An 18,891-nucleotide genomic window follows, 5' to 3' on the forward strand; every position below is an offset into this window, starting at 1 on the left:
AAACACTGATGTCAAGGGACTGCGGGTTGGTGGTTGTGAATTTAAGCTAGCTGCTTTCGCAGATGACCTCTTAATACTCACTACCAACCCTCTTATATCTATACCTGTGATTATATCAGATCTCACTCTTTTCGGCTCTTTGTCAAACTTCAAGATTAATGCGACTAAATCTCAGATAATCCATATCGGCCTCTCTCCCCAGACACTCACTTCACTCCAACACAAATCCCCCTTCAATTGGCAGACCCAACATTTGACATACCTAGGAGTAAAATTATCCCCGTGTCTTGGAGACTTGTTTAGACTCAATTACAAACCTCTCTTAGCATCTATGATCTCCCAGATGGACTCTCTTAATTTACCTTATTTATCCTGGTTTGGACGAAAGAACATACTTATGTCCCTGGTGATCCCTAGACTTACATATTTGATGCAGGTACTCCCCATTGAAATTCCCAAATCCTACTTTTCCTCTCTTAACAGGAGTATACGTAAATTTATATGGCAGGGGAAGAGTTCCCGTATATCCTTTGAAACTTTGTCGAAGCCTAAGTCTGGAGGTGGTATCGGACTGCCCGACCCAGAGATGTACATGAAAGCCATCCAACTCGCAAGAATAGTGGACTGGATTAGAAGCCCCCCTCATAAGTTGTGGATGGCACTAGAGAATGCTTTCCTACCGTCCCCCGGTAGGGCCCTTATCTTATCCAATAGACCCGCCCCACCACCCAACACTATTCCAAATCCCATGATCAAAAATACCCTGAAGGTTTGGAGATGGTTTTTGTCTACTGCAGGTGCTCTGACCCTTCCTTCTCCTTTCCTTTCTGTAGGAGATGTGATTTCCCTAGCCCCTAAAGAACTAAGAGATAGCTGTCCCTCTGCTCTTGAAAATGTAGAGCTGAAGGTTACTAAACTCTTCAATGAAGATGGAGGTATCCTTTCTGATCACAGTATTTGTGACCTTCTTAAGGTTACAATCAAAAACCCTTTCCTCTTGAACTTTATCAAAAAGGAATCACTCCTTTTGGCTAAAGGAACCTCGCCTACTCAGAGCCTTCTTTGGTTTGACAAGCTGATTGGGACCTCTCAATATCCCATCAAAACCATATCCACTATCTATAAACATCTTAAATCCCTTTCTTCTGCTGTCAAACCTGCTATAATTGGGCTTTGGGAGACAGATCTACAACGTACCTTGTCCCCCCCCGAAATAACGCAGATCTTGATAACTCCACATAAAATATCCAGATGTATTGTAATCCAAGAGAACAGCTACAAAATAATGTCGCGTTGGTACAAGACCCCAGACAAGACCTGTCTCTATAATCCGCAACACTCTGATATTTGTTGGAGATGCTGCAAGGAAAGGGGCTCCTTTTTCCATATCTGGTGGTCCTGCGCGCTAATCCAGCCATGGTGGTCGGAAATATTTAAGCTCAGTAATCAGTTATGCCAGACCTCCTTCCCCTGCACTCCTGAAATCTCACTGCTCAGCCTTGGTATAGGAAGATCTAAATCCCACAAAACTACGCTCTTCTCTTTTATGATAGTGGCTGCCAGACTACTAATCCCTAAACTCTGGCTATCTACATCAATCCCTGACCTGGAACATTGGAGAAATAGACTAGACCAAATTTATCGTTTAGAGGAGATATCACACTGGGAGTTACGTACTAGGCACACCTTTCTACAGATTTGGGCCCCGTGGAGAGAATATAGAAAATTTGATTAGCTGCTGCTGACTAACCAACTATATTGGAATTTCTGTTCAATACTGTTTTTACATTCAGTCAAGTATACGACGGTTTGCCTACAATTGCCTAAAAGTGCTTACACATCAGTGTTTCTAGACACGAGAATCGAATGTAAAGCTCATTCAAATAGAGGATTCTTGAACTTTGATATAACTATCCTGTTGGGTCCTTTCTGGACCTCCTTGTGTTTTAATGTTTATTTCTTTTGTTTGTTTTCTTTTATGTACCCAATGGCTGTTTCTTATTTCAACGTAGATTGGAATGTTGAATTACTTGGTCTGAAAAGTGTAAAACATCTCTGATCATAACTATGATGTATATGACCATCGCTTTTTCTGTACGATGAAAACAAAAAACAATAAAAATTGTTAATAAAAAAATAAAAATAAAATAAAGCCAGATTCTCTGTTACGGGACCTCTCTCCTCTGTCTGGGTGCCGGAGCCTAAATTTATGACAATGGACTGTTACAGTGGTGTGTGACGTGAAGCATGATTCTCTGCTATGACATGTAGACTGATTCTCTGCTGACATTAAGCCAGATTCTCTGTTACGGGACCTCTATCCTCTGCCTGGGCCTAGATATCTGACAATGGACTGTTCCAGTGTTGGGTGACGTTAAGCATGATTCTCTGCTATGATATGAAGACTGTTTCTCTGCTGACATGAAGCCAGATTCTCTGTTACGGGACCTCTCTCCTCTGCCTGGGTGTCTGGGCCTAAATATATGACAATGGACTGTTGCAGTGGTGGGTGACGTGAAGCCTGATTCTCTGCTATGACATGCAGACTGATTCTCTGCTGACATGAAGCCAGATTCTCTGTTAGAGGACCTCTCTCCTCTGCCTGGGTGTCGGGGCCTAAATATCTGACAATGGACTGTTACAGTGGTGGGTGACGTGTAGCATGATTCTCTGCTATGATATGAAGACTGATTCTCTGCTGACATGAAGCCAGATTCTCTGTTACGGGACCTCTCTCCTCTGCCTGGGTGCCGGGGCCTAAATATCTGACAATGGACTGTTACAGTGGTGGGTTACGTGAAGCCTGATTCTCTGCTACGACATGAAGACTGATTCTCTGCTGACATGTAGCCAGATTCTCTGTTACGGGACCTCTCTCCTCTGCCTGGGTGCCGGGGCCTAAATATCTGACAATGGACTGTTACAGTGGTGGGTTACGTGAAACATGATTCTCTGCTATGATATGAAGACTGATTCTCTGCTGACATGAAGTCAGATTCTCTGTTACGGGACCTCTCTCCTCTGCCTGGGTGCCGGGGCCTAAATATCTGACAATGGACTGTTCCAATCTTGGGTGACGTGAAGCCTGATTCTCTGCTACGACATGAAGACTGATTCTCTGCTGACATGTAGCCAGATTCTCTGTTACGGGACCTCTCTCCTCTGCCTGGGTGCCGGGGCCTAAATATCTGACAATGGACTGTTACAGTGGAGGGTTACGTGAAGCATGATTCTCTGCTATGATATGAAGACTGATTCTCTGCTGACATGAAGCCAGATTCTCTGTTACGGGACCTCTCTCCTCTGCCTGGGTGCCGGGGCCTAAATATCTGACAATAGACTGTTCCAATCTTGGGTGACGTGAAGCCTGATTCTCTGCTACGACATGAAGACTGATTCTCTGCTGACATGTAGCCAGATTCTCTGTTACGGGACCTCTCTCCTCTGCCTGGGTGCCGGGGCCTAAATATCTGACAATGGACTGTTACAGTGGTGGGTTACGTGAAGCATGATTCTCTGCTATGATATGAAGACTGATTCTTTGCTGACATGAAGCCAGATTCGCTGTTACGGGACCTCTCTCCTCTGCCTGGGTGCCGGGGCCTAAATTTATGACAATGGACTGTTCCAGTGTTGGGTGACATGAAGCATGATTCTATGCTATGACATGAAGACTGATTCTCTGGTGACATGAAGCCAGATTCTCTGTTACGGGACCTCTCTCCTCTGCCTGGGTGCCGGGGCCTAAATATCTGACAATGGACTGTTACAGTGGCTGGTGACGTGAAGCCTGATTCTCTGCTATGATATGAAGACTGATTCTCTGCTGACCTGAAGCCAGATTCTCTGTTACGGGACCTCTCTCCTCTGCCTGGGTGCCTGGGCCTAAGTTTATGACAATTGACTGTTCCAGTGGTGGGTGACGTGAAGCATGATTCTCTGCTATGATATGAAGACTGATTCTCTGCTGACATGAAGCCAGATTCTCTGTTACGGGACCTCTCTCCTCTGCCTGGGTGCCAGGGCCAAAATATCTGACAATGGACTGTTCCAGTGTTGGTTGACGTGAAGCATGATTCTATGCTATGACATGAAGACTGATTCTCTGGTGACATGAAGCCAGATTCTCTGTTACGGGACCTCTCTCCTCTGCCTGGGCCTAAATATCTGACAATGGACTGTTCCAGTGTTGGGTGACGTGAAGCATGATTCTCTGCTATGATATGAAGACTGATTCTCTGCTGACTTGAAGCCAGATCCTCTGTTACGGGACCTCTCTCCTCTGCCTGGGTGCCGGGGCCTAAATTTATGACAATGGACTGTTACAGTGGTGGGTGACGTGAAGCATGATTCTCTGCTATGACATGCACACTGATTCTCTGCAGACATGAAGACAGATTCTCTGTTACGGGACCTCTCTCCTCTGCCTGGGTGCCTGGGCCTAAATATATGACAATGGACTGTTACAGTGGTGTGTGACGTGAAGCATGATTCTCTGCTATGGGACCTCTCTCCTCTGCCTGGGCCTAAATATCTGACAATGGACTGTTCCAGTGTTGGGTGACGTGAAGCATGAATCTCTGCTATGATATGAAGACTGATTCTCTGCTAAAATAAAGCCAGATTCTCTGTTACGGGACCGCTCTCTTATGCCTGGGTGCCGGGGCCTAAATTTATGACAATGGACTGTTCCAGTGTTGGGTGACGTTAAGCATGATTCTCTGCTATGACATGCAGACTGATTCTCTGCTGACATGAAGCCAGATTCTCTGTTACGGGACCTCTCTCCTCTGCCTGGGCCTAAATATCTGACAATGGACTGTTCCAGTGGTGGGTGACGTGAAGCCTGATTCTCTGCTATGATATGAAGACTGATTCTCTGCTGACATGAAGCCAGATTCTCTGTTACAGGACCTCTCTCCTCTGCCTGGGCCTAAATATCTGACAATGGACTGTTCCAGTGTTTGGTGACGTGAAGCATGATTCTATGCTATGACATGAAGACTGATTCTCTGGTGACATGAAGCCAGATTCTCTGTTACAGGACCTCTCTCCTCTGCCTGGGTGCTGGGCCTAAATATAGGACGATGGACTGTTACAGTGGTGTGTGACGTGAAGCATGATTCTCTGCTATGACATGCAGACTGATTCTCTGCTGACATGAAGCCAGATTCTCTGTTACGGGACCTCTCTCCTCTGCCTGGGCCTAAATATCTGACAATGGACTGTTCCAGTGTTTGGTGACGTGAAGCATGATTCTCTGCTATGATATGAAGACTGATTCTCTGCTAAAATAAAGCCAGATTCTCTGTTACGGGACCTCTCTCTTCTGCCTGGGTGCCGGAGCCTAAATTTATGACAATGGACTGTTACAGTGGTGTGTGACGTGAAGCATGATTCTCTGCTATGACATGTAGACTGATTCTCTGCTGACATGAAGCCAGATTCTCTGTTACGGGACCTCTCTCCTCTGCCTGGGCCTAAATATCTGACAATGGACTGTTCCAGTGTTGAGTGACGTTAAGCATGATTCTCTGCTATGATATGAAGCCTGATTCTCTGCTATGATATGAAGACTGTTTCTCTGCTGACATGAAGCCAGATTCTCTGTTACGGGACCTCTCTCCTCTGCCTGGGTGCCGGGGCCTAAATTTATGACTATGGACTGTTCCAGTGTTGGGTGACGTTAAGCATGATTCTCTGCTATGACATGAAGCCAGATTCTCTGTTACGGGACCTCTCTCCTCTGCCTGGTCCTAAATATCTGACAATGGACTGTTCCAGTGTTGGGTGACGGGAGGACGAGGCTCCGCTCCTACGGGCACATAACGGCTGAGGGGTCCAGAGCTCTGCTCCTATTGGCTGGGAGAGCTCAGGATCTCGTCGCTCATTTGAGTTTCCCGCCAATAGTTGAGCTGCTGATCTACAGGAGGAGCCGGTCATGTGACCCGTACCAGCGCCGCTCATTGGCGTCTTTGTCTCTGAAGCTCCGGGACGGATTAACCCCTCAGTCTCCGAGCACAGCTTGTCTTGTAGCTGCGGGGACAGGAGCGGTGGAGAACACCCGGGGCTCGGGATTTACAGTACTGGGGCTTTCTGTATTGTAGACCTCCGGCTGTACTGAGCACAGGGCGCCGCTGATCTCGGACAATTGTCCGGCCCTCCGTCCCCTGATGTGCGGGCGGTGTTAACCCCTCAGTGGCTGAGCGCAGAAGGAATTGTAGCTTCTCCCCGGGAAGATGTGGGCGGCTCTGAGAAGAGCCTTTGTGCTGTGAGGACGGAGGCAGCATTAACCCCCGAAGCCGTAGAGAGTGCGGCCCTGGCGCTTGAGCGCGTAGACCGCGTCCATGGCGGTGACGGTCTTCCTCTTGGCGTGCTCGGTGTAGGTGACGGCGTCCCGGATGACGTTCTCCAGGAAGACTTTCAGCACCCCGCGGGTCTCCTCATAGATGAGGCCAGAGATGCGCTTGACGCCTCCCCTGCGAGCTAGACGGCGGATGGCAGGCTTGGTGATGCCCTGGATGTTATCGCGGAGCACCTTCCTGTGCCGCTTGGCGCCGCCTTTCCCGAGCCCTTTCCCTCCTTTACCGCGACCAGACATCTTCTCGGTGTGAGCAGAAAGCAGTGACTGCTCAGCCCAGAGCCCTCCTTTATATGGAGCATGGGCGGACCTGGAGGAGAACTGCACGGAGAGGTCGCATATCTGGGGGCGGGACTGTTCCTGAACTCCAGGCCCCGCCCTCCCGCTCTGATTGGCTGAACTCAGAAGTGCTGGTGGTTTTCATTTTCCAGCCTCCGTATTACCAGCCTGTAAATTACATTATATTAAAGCCTCTATAATATATTATCAACCTCAACATTATAGCCTCCACATTATATTACAGCCTCCATACTACCAGCCTCTGCATTACAGCCTCCATATTATATTACCGGGCTTCCATATTACCAGCCTCTACATTACAGTATAGCCTCCACATTACTTTACTGCCTCCATGTTACATTACCGACCTCCACATTATATTACAGCCTCCATATTACCGGCCTCTACATTACATTACAGCCTCCATACTACCAACCTCCACATTACATCACAGCCCCCACATAATACTACCAGCCTCCACATTACATCACAGCCTCTATTTTACATTACAGCCTCCATTTTGTATTATCAATCTCAACATTTTATTACAGCCTTTATATTTTCAGCCTCTACATTACATTATAGCCTCCATATTATATTACAGCCTCCATGTTACATTACCGTCATCTATATTACATCACAGCATAAACATTATGTTACAGCCTCCACATTACATCACAGCCTCCACATTATATTACTAGCCTCTACATTACATAACAGCCTCCATACTACCAGCCTCAACATTATATTACAGCCTCCATATAACATTACTGGCCTGCACATTATATCCTCCGCATTATATTAAAGTATCTTTATTATATTACAGCCTCCATATTATATTAACAGTCATAACATTACCGGCCTCTACATTACAGCCTTCATATTACATTACCAGTATCCACATTATATAACAGCCTCCATATTACTGGCCTCCACATTACATAACAGCCTCCATATTATATTACAGCCTCCACATTATATTACATCCTTCATATTATCGGCCTCTGCATTACATTACAGCCTCAATATTACATTACCCGCCTCCACATTATATTACTGCTCCCTATTACCAACCTCTACATTACAGTCTCCATATTACATTACCAGCCTCCATATTTTCAGCCTCCACATTTCATCACAGCCTCCATATTATAAGCCTCTACATTACATTTCAGCCTTCATGCTACCAGCCTCCACAGTACATTACAGCCGCCATACTACCAGCCTCCACATTACATTGCAGCTTCTATATTACATTTCAGCCTCCATTTTATATTATCAAGCTCAGCATTATATTGCAGCCTTCATATTTTAAGTCTCTACATCACATTATAGCCTCCACATCATATTACAGCCTCTATATTACCAGCCTCCACATTAGATTACAGCCTCCATGTTACATTTCCAGCCTTCGTATTACCGGCCTCTACATTACAGTCTCCATGTTACATTACCGGCCTCCACATTATATTACAGACTTCATATTATCAGCCTCTACATTACATCACAGCCTAAAGATTATGTTACAGCCTCCATTTTTTTCAGCCTCCACATTATATGACAGCCTCTATATAACTAGCCTCCACATTACCAGCCTCTACATTACATTATAGCCTCCACATTATATTACAGCATCTATATTACCAACCTCCACATTACATTACAGCCTCTGTATTATATTACCAGCCTTTACATTATATGACAGCCTCAATATTACCGGCCTCTACATTACAGCCTCCACAATATATGACAGCCTCCATATTATGGGAATCTACATTAAAGCATCCACATTATATTACAGCCTCCATTTAACATTGCCGGCCTCCATGTTATATTACAGCCTCTGTATTAATGGCCTCTACATTACAGTCTACGTGTTACATTTCCAGCCTCCACATTATATTACAGACTCCATATTGCCGTTCTCTACATTACATCACAGCCTAAACATTATGTTACAGCCTCCACATTATATGACAGCCTCCATATAACTAGCCTCCACATTACCAGCCTCAACATTACATTATAGCCTCCACATTATATTACAGCCTCTATATTACCAACCTCAACATTACATTATAGCCTCTGTATTATATTACCAGCCTCTGTATTATATTACCAGCCTCTACATTATATGACAGCCTCAATATTACCTGCCTCTACATTACAGCCTCCATATTATATTACCGGCCTCCCCATCATATGACAGCCTCCATATTATGGGCCTCTACATTAAAGCATCCACATTATATTACAGCGTCCACATTATATGACAGCCTCCACATTATATTACCAGCCTCCACATTATATTACCAGCCTCCATACTATACTGTCCTATACCATACTGTGCTGTACTATACTTTACTATATTGTGCTGCACTATACTATACTTTGCAGTACTATACTATACTGTACCGTACTGTACTATAATATACTGTGCTGTACTATACTGTACTATATTGTGCTGCACTATACTATACTTTGCAGTACTATACTATACTGTACCGTACTATAATATACTGTGCTGTACTATATTGTGCTGCACTATACTATACTTTGCAGTACTATACTATACCGTACTATACTATAATATACTGTACTATATTGTGCTGCACTATACTATACTTTGCAGTACTATACTATAATATACTGTGCTGTACTATATTGTGCTGCACTATACTATACTTTGCAGTACTATACTATACCGTACTATACTATAATATACTGTGCTGTACTATACTGTACTATATTGTGCTGCACTATACTATACTTTGCTGTACTATACTATTCTATACTGTTCAATACTATTCTATACTGTACTTTGCCGTATTGTCCTGAGATTACGGAGGTGCAATGAGGGGGATTATAGGGGCAGTTTTCTCCACATTTCTTACTCCCCAGAATGTTTCCGGGGGTCAGTAAAGCGGGGTCCATACTTCTGGGGGGCGGGGCCATACTCTGCCCCATTGTACCGGCACCCCCTCTGCTGCAGCCCTGGCCACAAGACGCATCTCTGCTCCCTGAGAGCCCTGTACACACATGAGGCGGCATCACTGCAGCGGGGAATGTGCAGGGACACGGAGCACTGGAGCCCGGGAGCCGGCAGGGAGCGGAGGCCGCCGCCTGTGTTACCCTCCCGGGCTCTCCGCGGCTCCAGCTCCTCCCCGCAGCGTCCGAGCAGCTTCCTGCGGCCCCACCTTGTGGGGAAGAGCCCTGGGATGGGGACGAGGGCCGGGAAGAGAGGGAACCAGCCCCCGCAGCGGAGCCATCGGGCCGGATCCAGCCGGATGTGCAGAACGTCAGGCAGAGCGGGAGGACTGTGGCGGAGATCCCGGGGCCTGCTCCCGCCTCCTCCGCCACAGACGGCGGCACACGGTGAGGGGGGATGTCCGGGAGGAGGCAGGCGGCCTCTCCTGTCCGGTTCTAGCCGCTAAAGGGCTCTTCTCCCGGGCAGGGAAGCACAAGGGGAGAGCGGAGCTGCAGCCGGGCTGAGAGGGGTGTAGGCGGGGCCTGTGTCTAGTGTCAGCCAATAGACGCGCAGGAGGGCGGAGCTCAGCAGCCAATCACTGCGCAGCGCTCCAGATATAAGAGGCGGCCCCGGCTCCGGCCTCAGTGTTTTCTCCAGGAAAAGTCTTTGTATTTCAGTCTCACACACGATGGCAGAGACCGCGCCAGCAGCAGCCGCTCCTTCTCCCGCCGAAGCGGCCGCCAAGTCCAAGAGGCAGCCGAAGAAATCCGCCGCTGCAGGGGGCGCCAAGAAAAGCAAGAAGCCGTCCGGTCCCAGTGTGTCCGAGCTCCTCGTCACAGCCGTGTCCGCCTCCAAGGAGCGCAGCGGGGTGTCTCTGGCCGCCCTGAAGAAGGCTCTGGCTGCAGGAGGATGCGATGTAGAGAAGAATAATAGCCGCATCAAGGTGGCCATCAGGGCTCTAGTCACCAAGGGGACCCTCACCCAGGTGAAGGGCAGCGGCGCCTCCGGCTCCTTCAAGCTCAACAAGAAGCAGCAGGAGACCAAGGACAAGGCGGCCAAGAAGAAGCCGGCGGCGGCCAAGAAACCTGCAGCTACTGCGGCCAAGAAACCCGCTAAATCCCCGAAGAAGCCCAAGAAGGCTCCGGCCAAGAGCCCGAAAAAGACCAAGAAACCAGCCGCGGCCAAGAAAGCAGCCAAGAGCCCCAAGAAGCCGAAGGCTGCCCCCAAGCCCAAGAAGCTGGCCAAGAGTCCGGCTAAGAAGGCGGCCAAACCCAAGGCTGCCAAGAGTCCGGCTAAGAAAGCGGCGAAAGCCAAGAAGAGCGCGGCCAAGAAGTAACCGGCGCCGCCCGCACCTCTCTCCCAAAGGCTCTTCTCAGAGCCACCACCTCCTCCTCAGACGAGCTCCACTCCGCCCTTCTGCCCTCGTTCTCCGCTCACGGCGGGCGGGGGCTCCGGCTCCTCTGCGGGAAGGAATAGGGGGCGGGTTAACCCTGTCAGCGCCGCTCTCTTCAGTCTATCAGGGCCTCTGCTCGGCTGATAACCGCCCCGCCTCTCACTGCGCCCCGCCCTCTGCTGGTAGTGATGCCGCCGCTGAGTGTACTGTGCGTGCAGGGGGATAGTGCGCTCTATCCCTGGACACCAGCGCAGCGATGGAGCCGCTCTTCTCCGCACAGAGAATACGGGACTGTTCTCCGTTGGGGAGCGGGAGAAGGCGGCCACTGACGGGTTATTACTGAGCAGGCTATGGGGGCGGGGCTATAGAACTAGTACCATGGCTTTTAAAATACCCGCTCAATTACCGTCCGGTAAGAATTCAGCGGCCGTGGACAAGCTCCGCCCCCGACTCATCTAAATGGATGGATGTGAGCCCCGCCTCCCCTCCTGCTCCGCCCCCCGGCTCTTTTAAATAAATAGTTGTGAGCCCTGCCCCCCGTCTCAGCTGAATGGATGTTGTGAGCCACTCCCCTCCTGTTCCTCCGCCCCCGGCTCTTTTGAATGAATATTTGTGAGCTCCGCCCCCCGGTCTCATCTGAATGTATGTTGTGAGCAACTCCCCTCCTGCTGCTCCGCCCCCCGCTCCTGCTTTTCTCAGAGCCCCCACCTTCTCTAGGACGAAGCTGCCGCATTGTGTGAATACAGAGCCGGGCACTCGGGGATACACCGGGACACTGTGCTATGGGAGCGGCCGGCAATTGGTGGCGTAAAGAGGGCGTGTCCTCACGAGCCTTTTCAGGTCATCTGCTTCCTCATTGGCTGCAGGATTTGGCGCTGAAAACCGGATTTGGATTCAGCCAATCACAGAGGAGCTCTCCCTGCGCCACCCGGTATAAGAGGTGACGGGCGGAGCGGGGCTGTCAGTCTCATCTGTACAGAGAAGAGAACGATGTCTGGACGCGGCAAACAAGGAGGCAAAGTGCGGGCTAAGGCCAAGACCCGCTCATCCCGGGCAGGGCTCCAGTTCCCGGTCGGCCGTGTGCACAGGCTCCTCCGCAAGGGCAACTACGCCCAGAGGGTGGGCGCCGGCGCTCCCGTCTACTTGGCCGCTGTGCTCGAGTATCTCACCGCCGAGATCCTGGAGCTGGCCGGCAATGCCGCCCGCGACAACAAGAAGACCCGCATCATCCCCCGTCACCTGCAGCTGGCCGTGCGCAACGACGAGGAGCTCAACAAGCTGCTGGGCGGAGTCACCATCGCCCAGGGAGGCGTCCTGCCCAACATCCAGGCCGTGCTGCTGCCCAAGAAGACCGAGAGCAGCAAGCCGGCCAAGAGCAAGTGAGCCCGGCTCTGCCCCGCCCCAAACCAAAGGCTCTTCTAAGAGCCGCCCACATGGTCTGTACGACTGAGCTGGCGATGCCGCTGATCTCCGCTGTGGAGGCGTCACACAGGGGCACCTACCGCTCCTGACCAGAGATGGGAAGTTTTACATGAATGGAGTCTTTGGCTTCAGTCGCCTACTCGGGCTGACCAGTGACCCGGATAGGTGATAAGTGTTAGACCAGTGGTGCCCTGACGGAGGACTAGAGGGGGAGCTGGGGGCACTGGTCTGGGCATTATACTGAGTGGGGGGCACTGCTGGAGGCGTCCTATTATATGGACAGCACTGGGAGGGCTTTATACCGCTGCAGCCTGGTCCTAGACTCCGTGTGCTGCTCTAGTGACTCAGAGAATAGGAGGAGTCTATAAGTCAGTAGGATGATGGGAGTCTTAGCCTCAGCGCACGACCCCCTGTACTGTGTGCGCCTCCGCTCCCCCCTGCTGCTCTGACATGGATCGGACAGCACTACTCCGGACATAGTGCGGCAGACATTGCTGCTGGAGAGGGTTTGGCCGCTGATCTCTAACCGGACTGTAATTGAGCGGGAATTTCAAAAGCCAGACATCAGCCAATCACTGTAAAGCACTTGTTCTATAGCTCCGCCCCCTTCTCCCGCAGCGCTGAGCGGAGAGGGCGGTGGGCAGGGAGGATGGAGGCGGTTATCGGTCACGTTCAGCGAGTCCCTGATAGACGGGGGGAGATACAGAGAGAGCGCCTTCTGGATAAAGGAACTGCTCTTACTAATCACAGGGCTGAAAGGGTTAACCCGCCTGCTGTGAGCAGAGGTGAAGGGCGGAGTGGAGCTCGTCTGAGGAGGAGGTGGTGGTGGCTCTGAGAAGAGCCTTTGTTGGATGCGGGGCGCAGATCTAAGCCCTCTCCCCACGGATCCTGCGGGCCAGCTGGATATCCTTGGGCATGATGGTGACCCGCTTGGCGTGGATGGCGCAGAGGTTGGTGTCCTCGAAGAGCCCGACCAGGTAAGCCTCGCTGGCCTCCTGCAGGGCCATGACGGCGGAGCTCTGGAAGCGAAGGTCGGTCTTGAAGTCCTGGGCGATCTCTCTGACCAGGCGCTGGAAGGGCAGCTTCCGGATGAGCAGCTCGGTGGACTTCTGGTAGCGCCGGATCTCCCGGAGAGCGACGGTCCCGGGGCGGTAGCGGTGAGGCTTCTTGACTCCGCCAGTGGCGGGGGCGCTCTTCCTGGCGGCCTTAGTGGCCAGCTGCTTGCGGGGAGCTTTCCCACCGGTGGACTTACGGGCTGTCTGCTTGGTTCTGGCCATGGCTCTGCAGAGATCCGTACACAGCAAGAGAATGAGGCGAGGAGCGGACCGTGCAGATCATTTATACTCCCGGCCTCGTCCTCATTGGCTCATGTAAACCACACCCCTACATCCCTATTGGTTTATTCGTACAATGATGTGCCCGCCAAAACTTCCGTTGCCAATCATCGTTCAAAAGAGGCGGAGCCCAACCTCATCCTTTCCGCCAGTCCCAGGTGATGGGCGTGTCTTCAGGTAATACGCCCCTCCCACATAACGCATGCGGTCAGTCCCTTCCCAACTCCTCCTCCTCAGACGATCTTCACTCCGCCCTTCTGCCCTCGATCTCCGCTCACAGCGGGCGGGGGCTCCGGCTCCTCTGCGGGAAGGAATAGGGTTAACCCTGTCAGCGCCGCTCTCTTCAGTGTATCAGGGCCTATCTGCTCGGCTGATAACCGCCCCGCACTGCCCTCTGCTGGTAGTGATGCCGCCGCTGAGTGTGCGCTCTATCCCTGGACACCAGCTGTTCTCCCCTTCTCCGGTGGGGAGCGGGCGGCCACTGACGGGTTAATGCTGAGCAGGCTATGGGGGCGGGGTTATTAGAACTAGTACCATGGCTTTTGAAATGTCCGCTCAATTACCGTCCGGTTAGAATTCAGCGGGCGTGGAGAAGCTCCGCCCCCGGCTCTTCTGAATGCATGGATGTGAGCCCCGCCCCTCCTGTGCAGCTGCTCCGCCCCCGGCTCTTCTGAATGCATGGATGTGAGCCCCTCCCCTCCTGCTGCTCCGCCCCCCGGCTCAGCTGAATAGATTATGCGAGCCCCCCCCCCCTGCTGCTCCGCCCCCCGCTCCTGCTCCTCTCAGAGACCCCCCCTTTCTCTAGGACGGAGCTGCCGCATTGTGTGAATACATGGAAGCCTCATGTCCCAGGCGGATTATTCCCTCATTATAGACCACTGATCGGGAGGATGAGGGGAGTAGTGATCGTATACTCGGGAGGATGAGGGGAGTAGTGATCGGCCAGAGTGAAGTTGGGCAATAAGGAGAATACGTGAAGTAGTTATATGGTATTGAGGATGATTAGGGGAGTAGTGGTCAGCCAGTGAGGAGAATGAGGGAAGTAGTTATCTGCTAATGGATGGATGGGAGCCCCGCCGTGCGCTCTATCCCTGCACACCAGCGCAGAGACTGGAGAAGGGGGCGGAGCTATAGAACAAGTGCTTTACAGTGATTGGCTGATCTCTGGCTTTTGGGTTGGAGGGCAGTCCATTACACACAGGGGGGGACGAACCCTCTACAGCAGCAATGTACTCGCCGCATGTCAGGAGCGGTAAGTGCCCCTGTGTGACGCCCGGACCATCAGAGCACAGGACGCCTCCACAGCGGAGATCAGCGGCGCCAGCTCTGTAGTGAACCCACCTACTCCTTCTCTGCTTATCCGTATTGAAGTGGCAGAAATAAATCAACTTTATTGACTATAAACGGCCGGTGAACAGTGTGAATCCACAGTTGGCGCTTCTGTCAGAACTCCTCTGTGATTGGCCGAATCCAAACCAGAAATCAGCCAATGAGCGATCATCTGGAAATGACACTGGGGACACGCCCCCTCTTCTCCACCAATAGGAAGCCGTCTCTCTCCAGCCCACCTTACCTGCGGCCGCAATAAAAGGAGCTGCGCGGGGCTTCTCTTCATTACTGATCTCCGCTCTGCAGCAGTGACAACCGAGCTCCCAGCATGCCCGAGCCCGCCAAGTCCGCCCCAGCGCCCAAGAAGGGTTCCAAGAAAGCCGTCACCAAGGTCCAGAAGAAGGACGGCAAGAAGCGGAGGAAGAGCAGGAAGGAGAGCTATGCCATCTACGTCTACAAGGTGCTGAAGCAGGTGCACCCCGACACCGGCATCTCCTCCAAGGCCATGGGCATCATGAACTCCTTCGTCAACGACATCTTCGAGCGCATCGCAGGGGAAGCCTCCCGCCTGGCTCACTACAACAAGCGCTCCACCATCACCTCCCGGGAGATCCAGACCGCCGTGCGCCTGCTGCTGCCCGGAGAGCTGGCCAAGCACGCCGTCTCCGAGGGCACCAAGGCCGTCACCAAGTACACCAGCGCCAAGTGAGCGCCCCCCGCTCTCCGGACCCAAAGGCTCTTCTCAGAGCCCCCACCCTGTCTCCAGCGGAGCTGCTCCCGCGTCTCCCCGTTCTCACAGTGGTTGCGGTTTCCCTCACTGTCAGCTAGATGAGATGCGGTACCGCTAGTGGAAGTTACAATACAAGCTATCCTGCTCCGTGCCCATTCACTGCTCCCATCATCCTTCTCCATGTCTATTCACTGCTCCCATCATTCTCCATGCCCATTCACTGCTCCCATCATCCTCCTCCATGCCCATCCACTACTCCCATCCTCCTTCTCAGTGCGGCGCTCCCTGACAGGCTGTGCGGCCGCTCAGTGGAGGACGAGGCTCCACTCCTACGGGCACATAACGGCTGAGGGGTCCAGAGCTCTGCTCCTATTGGCTGGGGGAGCCCAGGATCTCGTCTCTCGTCGCTCATTTGAATTTCCCGCCTATAGTTGAGCTGCTGATCTACAGGAGGAGTCGGTCATGTGACCCGTACCAGCGCCGCTCATTGGCGTCTTTGTCTCTGCAGCTCCGAGACGGATTAACCCCTCAGTCTCCGAGCACAGCTCGTCTTGTGGCTGCGGGGGCAGGAGCGGTGGAGAACACCCGGGGCTCGGGATTTACATTACTGGGGCTTTCTGTATTGTGGACCTCCGGCTGTACTGAGCACAGGGCGCCGCTGATCTCGGACAATTGTCCGGCACTCCGTCCCCTGATGTGCGGGCGGTGTTAACCCCTCAGTGGCTGAGCGCAGAAGGAATTGTAGCTTCTCCCCGGGAAGATGTGGGCGGCTCTGAGAAGAGCCTTTGTGCTGTGAGGACGGAGGCAGCATTAACCCCCGAAGCCGTAGAGAGTGCGTCCCTGGCGCTTGAGCGCGTAGACCACGTCCATGGCGGTGACGGTCTTCCTCTTGGCGTGCTCGGTGTAGGTGACGGCGTCCCGGATGACGTTCTCCAGGAAGACTTTCAGCACCCCGCGGGTCTCCTCATAGATGAGGCCGGAGATGCGCTTGACGCCTCCCCTGCGAGCTAGACGGCGGATGGCAGGCTTGGTGATGCCCTGGATGTTATCACGGAGCACCTTCCTGTGCCGCTTGGCGCCGCCTTTCCCGAGCCCTTTCCCTCCTTTACCGCGACCAGACATCTTCTAGGTGTGAGCAGAAAGCAGTGATTGCTCAGCCCAGAGCCCTCCTTTATATGGAGCATGGGCGGACCTGGAGGAGAACTGCACGGAGAGGTCGCATTTCTGGGGGCGGGAATATTCCTGAACTCCAGGCCCCGCCCTCCCGCTCTGATTGGCTGAACTCAGAAGTGCTGGTGGTTTTCATTTTCCAGCCTCCATATTACCAGCCTGTAAATTACATTATATCCTCCGCATTATATTATCAACCTCCATATTCTATTACAGCCTCCACATTACATCTATGTTTCTATTACAGCCTTCGTATTACATTACCTGCATCCACATCATATAACAGCCTCCATATTATATAACAGGCTCCATAGTATCGTCCTCTACATTACATTACAGCCGCCACATTATATTACATCCTTCATATTACCGGCCTCTGCATTACATTACAGCCTCCATATTACATTACCTGCCTCCACATAATATTACTGCCTCCGTATTACCGGCCTCTACATTACAGTCTCCATATTACATTGCCAGCCTCCATATTTTCAGCCTCCACATTTCATCACAGCCTCCATATTACAAGCCTCTACATTACATTTCAGCCTCCATACTACCAGCCTCCACATTACATCGCAGTCTCTATATTACATTACAGCCTCCATTTTATATTATCAACCTCAGCATTATATTGCAGCCTTCATATTTTCAGCCTCTACATTACATTATAGCCTCCACATCATATTACAGCCTCTTTTTTACCAGCCTCTACATTAGATTACAACCTCCATGTTACATTACCAGCCTCCGTATTACTGGACTCTACATTGAAGTCTCCATGTTACCTTACCGGCCTCCACATTATATTACAGACTCCATATTACTATCCTCTACATTACAGCCTCTATACTGCTAGCCTCCACATTATATTACAGGCTTCATATTACCAGCCCCTGCATTACATTACAGTCTCCAAATTATATTACAGCCTCCATATTACCAGCCTCCACTTAACATTACCGGCCTCCACATAATATTACCGCCTCTACATTACAGTCTCTATGTTACATTACCGGCCTCCACATTATTTTATAGACTTCATATTATCATCCTCTACATTACATCACAGCCTAAACATTATGTTACAGCCTCCATATTTTCAGCCTCCACATTATATGACAGCCTCCATATTACTAGCCTCTACATTACATTACAGTCTCTATACTACCAGCCTCCACATTACATCACATCCTCCACATTATATTACGGCCTTCATATTACCAGCCTCTGCATTACATTACAGCCTCCACTTAACATTACCGGCCTCTATGTTACACAACCGGCCTCCATGTTACATTACAGCCTCCGTATTACTGGTCTCTACATTACAGGCTACATGTTACATTACCAGCCACTACATTATATTACAGTCTCCATATTACAGCCTTCATATTATATTACAGCCTACATATTATATTACAGCCTCTACATGATATTGCAGCCTTCATATTAAAGACTCCACATTATATAACAGCCTCCATATTACCGGCCTCCACATTATATTATAACCTTCACATTACATTACAGCCTCCATATTACATTACAAGCGTCCACATTATATTATAGCCTCCACATTACATAATAGCCTCCATATTATATTACAGCCTACACATTACATTGCAGCCTCCATATTACCAGTCTCCACATTAAATTGCAGCCTCCACATGATATTAAAGCCTCCACATTATATTACAGTGTCCACATTATATTACAGCCTCCATATTACATTATAGCCTCCACATTATATTACAGCCTCCATATTACATTATAGCCTCCACATTATATTACAGCCTCCATATTACCAGGCTCCACATTATATTATAGCCTACACATTACATTTCAGCCTCCACATTATATTGCAGCGTCCACATTATATTACAGCCTCCACATTACATTATAGCC

At 50.7% G+C, this 18,891-nt stretch overlaps 4 protein-coding genes across 4 annotated transcripts; 3 read left to right on the plus strand and 1 right to left on the minus strand.

The window, feature by feature from the left end:
* The first annotated feature begins 10,290 nt into the window (after positions 1 to 10,290).
* LOC122923852 (histone H1B-like) lies at positions 10,291 to 10,946 on the plus strand. Its single transcript, XM_044274692.1, has one exon. The coding sequence runs from the start codon at positions 10,297 to 10,299 to the stop codon at positions 10,942 to 10,944; it is 648 nt and encodes a 215-aa protein (XP_044130627.1). The 5' UTR covers positions 10,291 to 10,296; the 3' UTR covers positions 10,945 to 10,946.
* Positions 10,947 to 11,950: 1,004 nt separating this feature from the next.
* Positions 11,951 to 12,468, plus strand: LOC122923845 (histone H2A type 1-like). The gene has a single exon (XM_044274686.1). It carries the CDS (start codon positions 11,992 to 11,994, stop codon positions 12,382 to 12,384), a length of 393 nt encoding a protein of 130 aa, XP_044130621.1. The 5' UTR covers positions 11,951 to 11,991; the 3' UTR covers positions 12,385 to 12,468.
* A 2,821-nt stretch (positions 12,469 to 15,289) lies between these two features.
* On the plus strand, positions 15,290 to 15,833 carry LOC122923848 (histone H2B 1.1). Its single transcript, XM_044274689.1, has one exon. It carries the CDS (start codon positions 15,415 to 15,417, stop codon positions 15,793 to 15,795), a length of 381 nt encoding a protein of 126 aa, XP_044130624.1. The 5' UTR covers positions 15,290 to 15,414; the 3' UTR covers positions 15,796 to 15,833.
* A 513-nt stretch (positions 15,834 to 16,346) lies between these two features.
* LOC122923851 (histone H4) lies at positions 16,347 to 16,946 on the minus strand. The gene has a single exon (XM_044274691.1). It carries the CDS (start codon positions 16,936 to 16,938, stop codon positions 16,627 to 16,629), a length of 312 nt encoding a protein of 103 aa, XP_044130626.1. The 5' UTR covers positions 16,939 to 16,946; the 3' UTR covers positions 16,347 to 16,626.
* Between the last annotated feature and the right edge of the window lie 1,945 nt (positions 16,947 to 18,891).

This window comes from Bufo gargarizans, unplaced genomic scaffold (genome assembly GCF_014858855.1).
Source record: "Bufo gargarizans isolate SCDJY-AF-19 unplaced genomic scaffold, ASM1485885v1 original_scaffold_1997_pilon, whole genome shotgun sequence".
In the NCBI taxonomy this organism is placed as follows: Eukaryota; Metazoa; Chordata; class Amphibia; order Anura; family Bufonidae; genus Bufo; species Bufo gargarizans.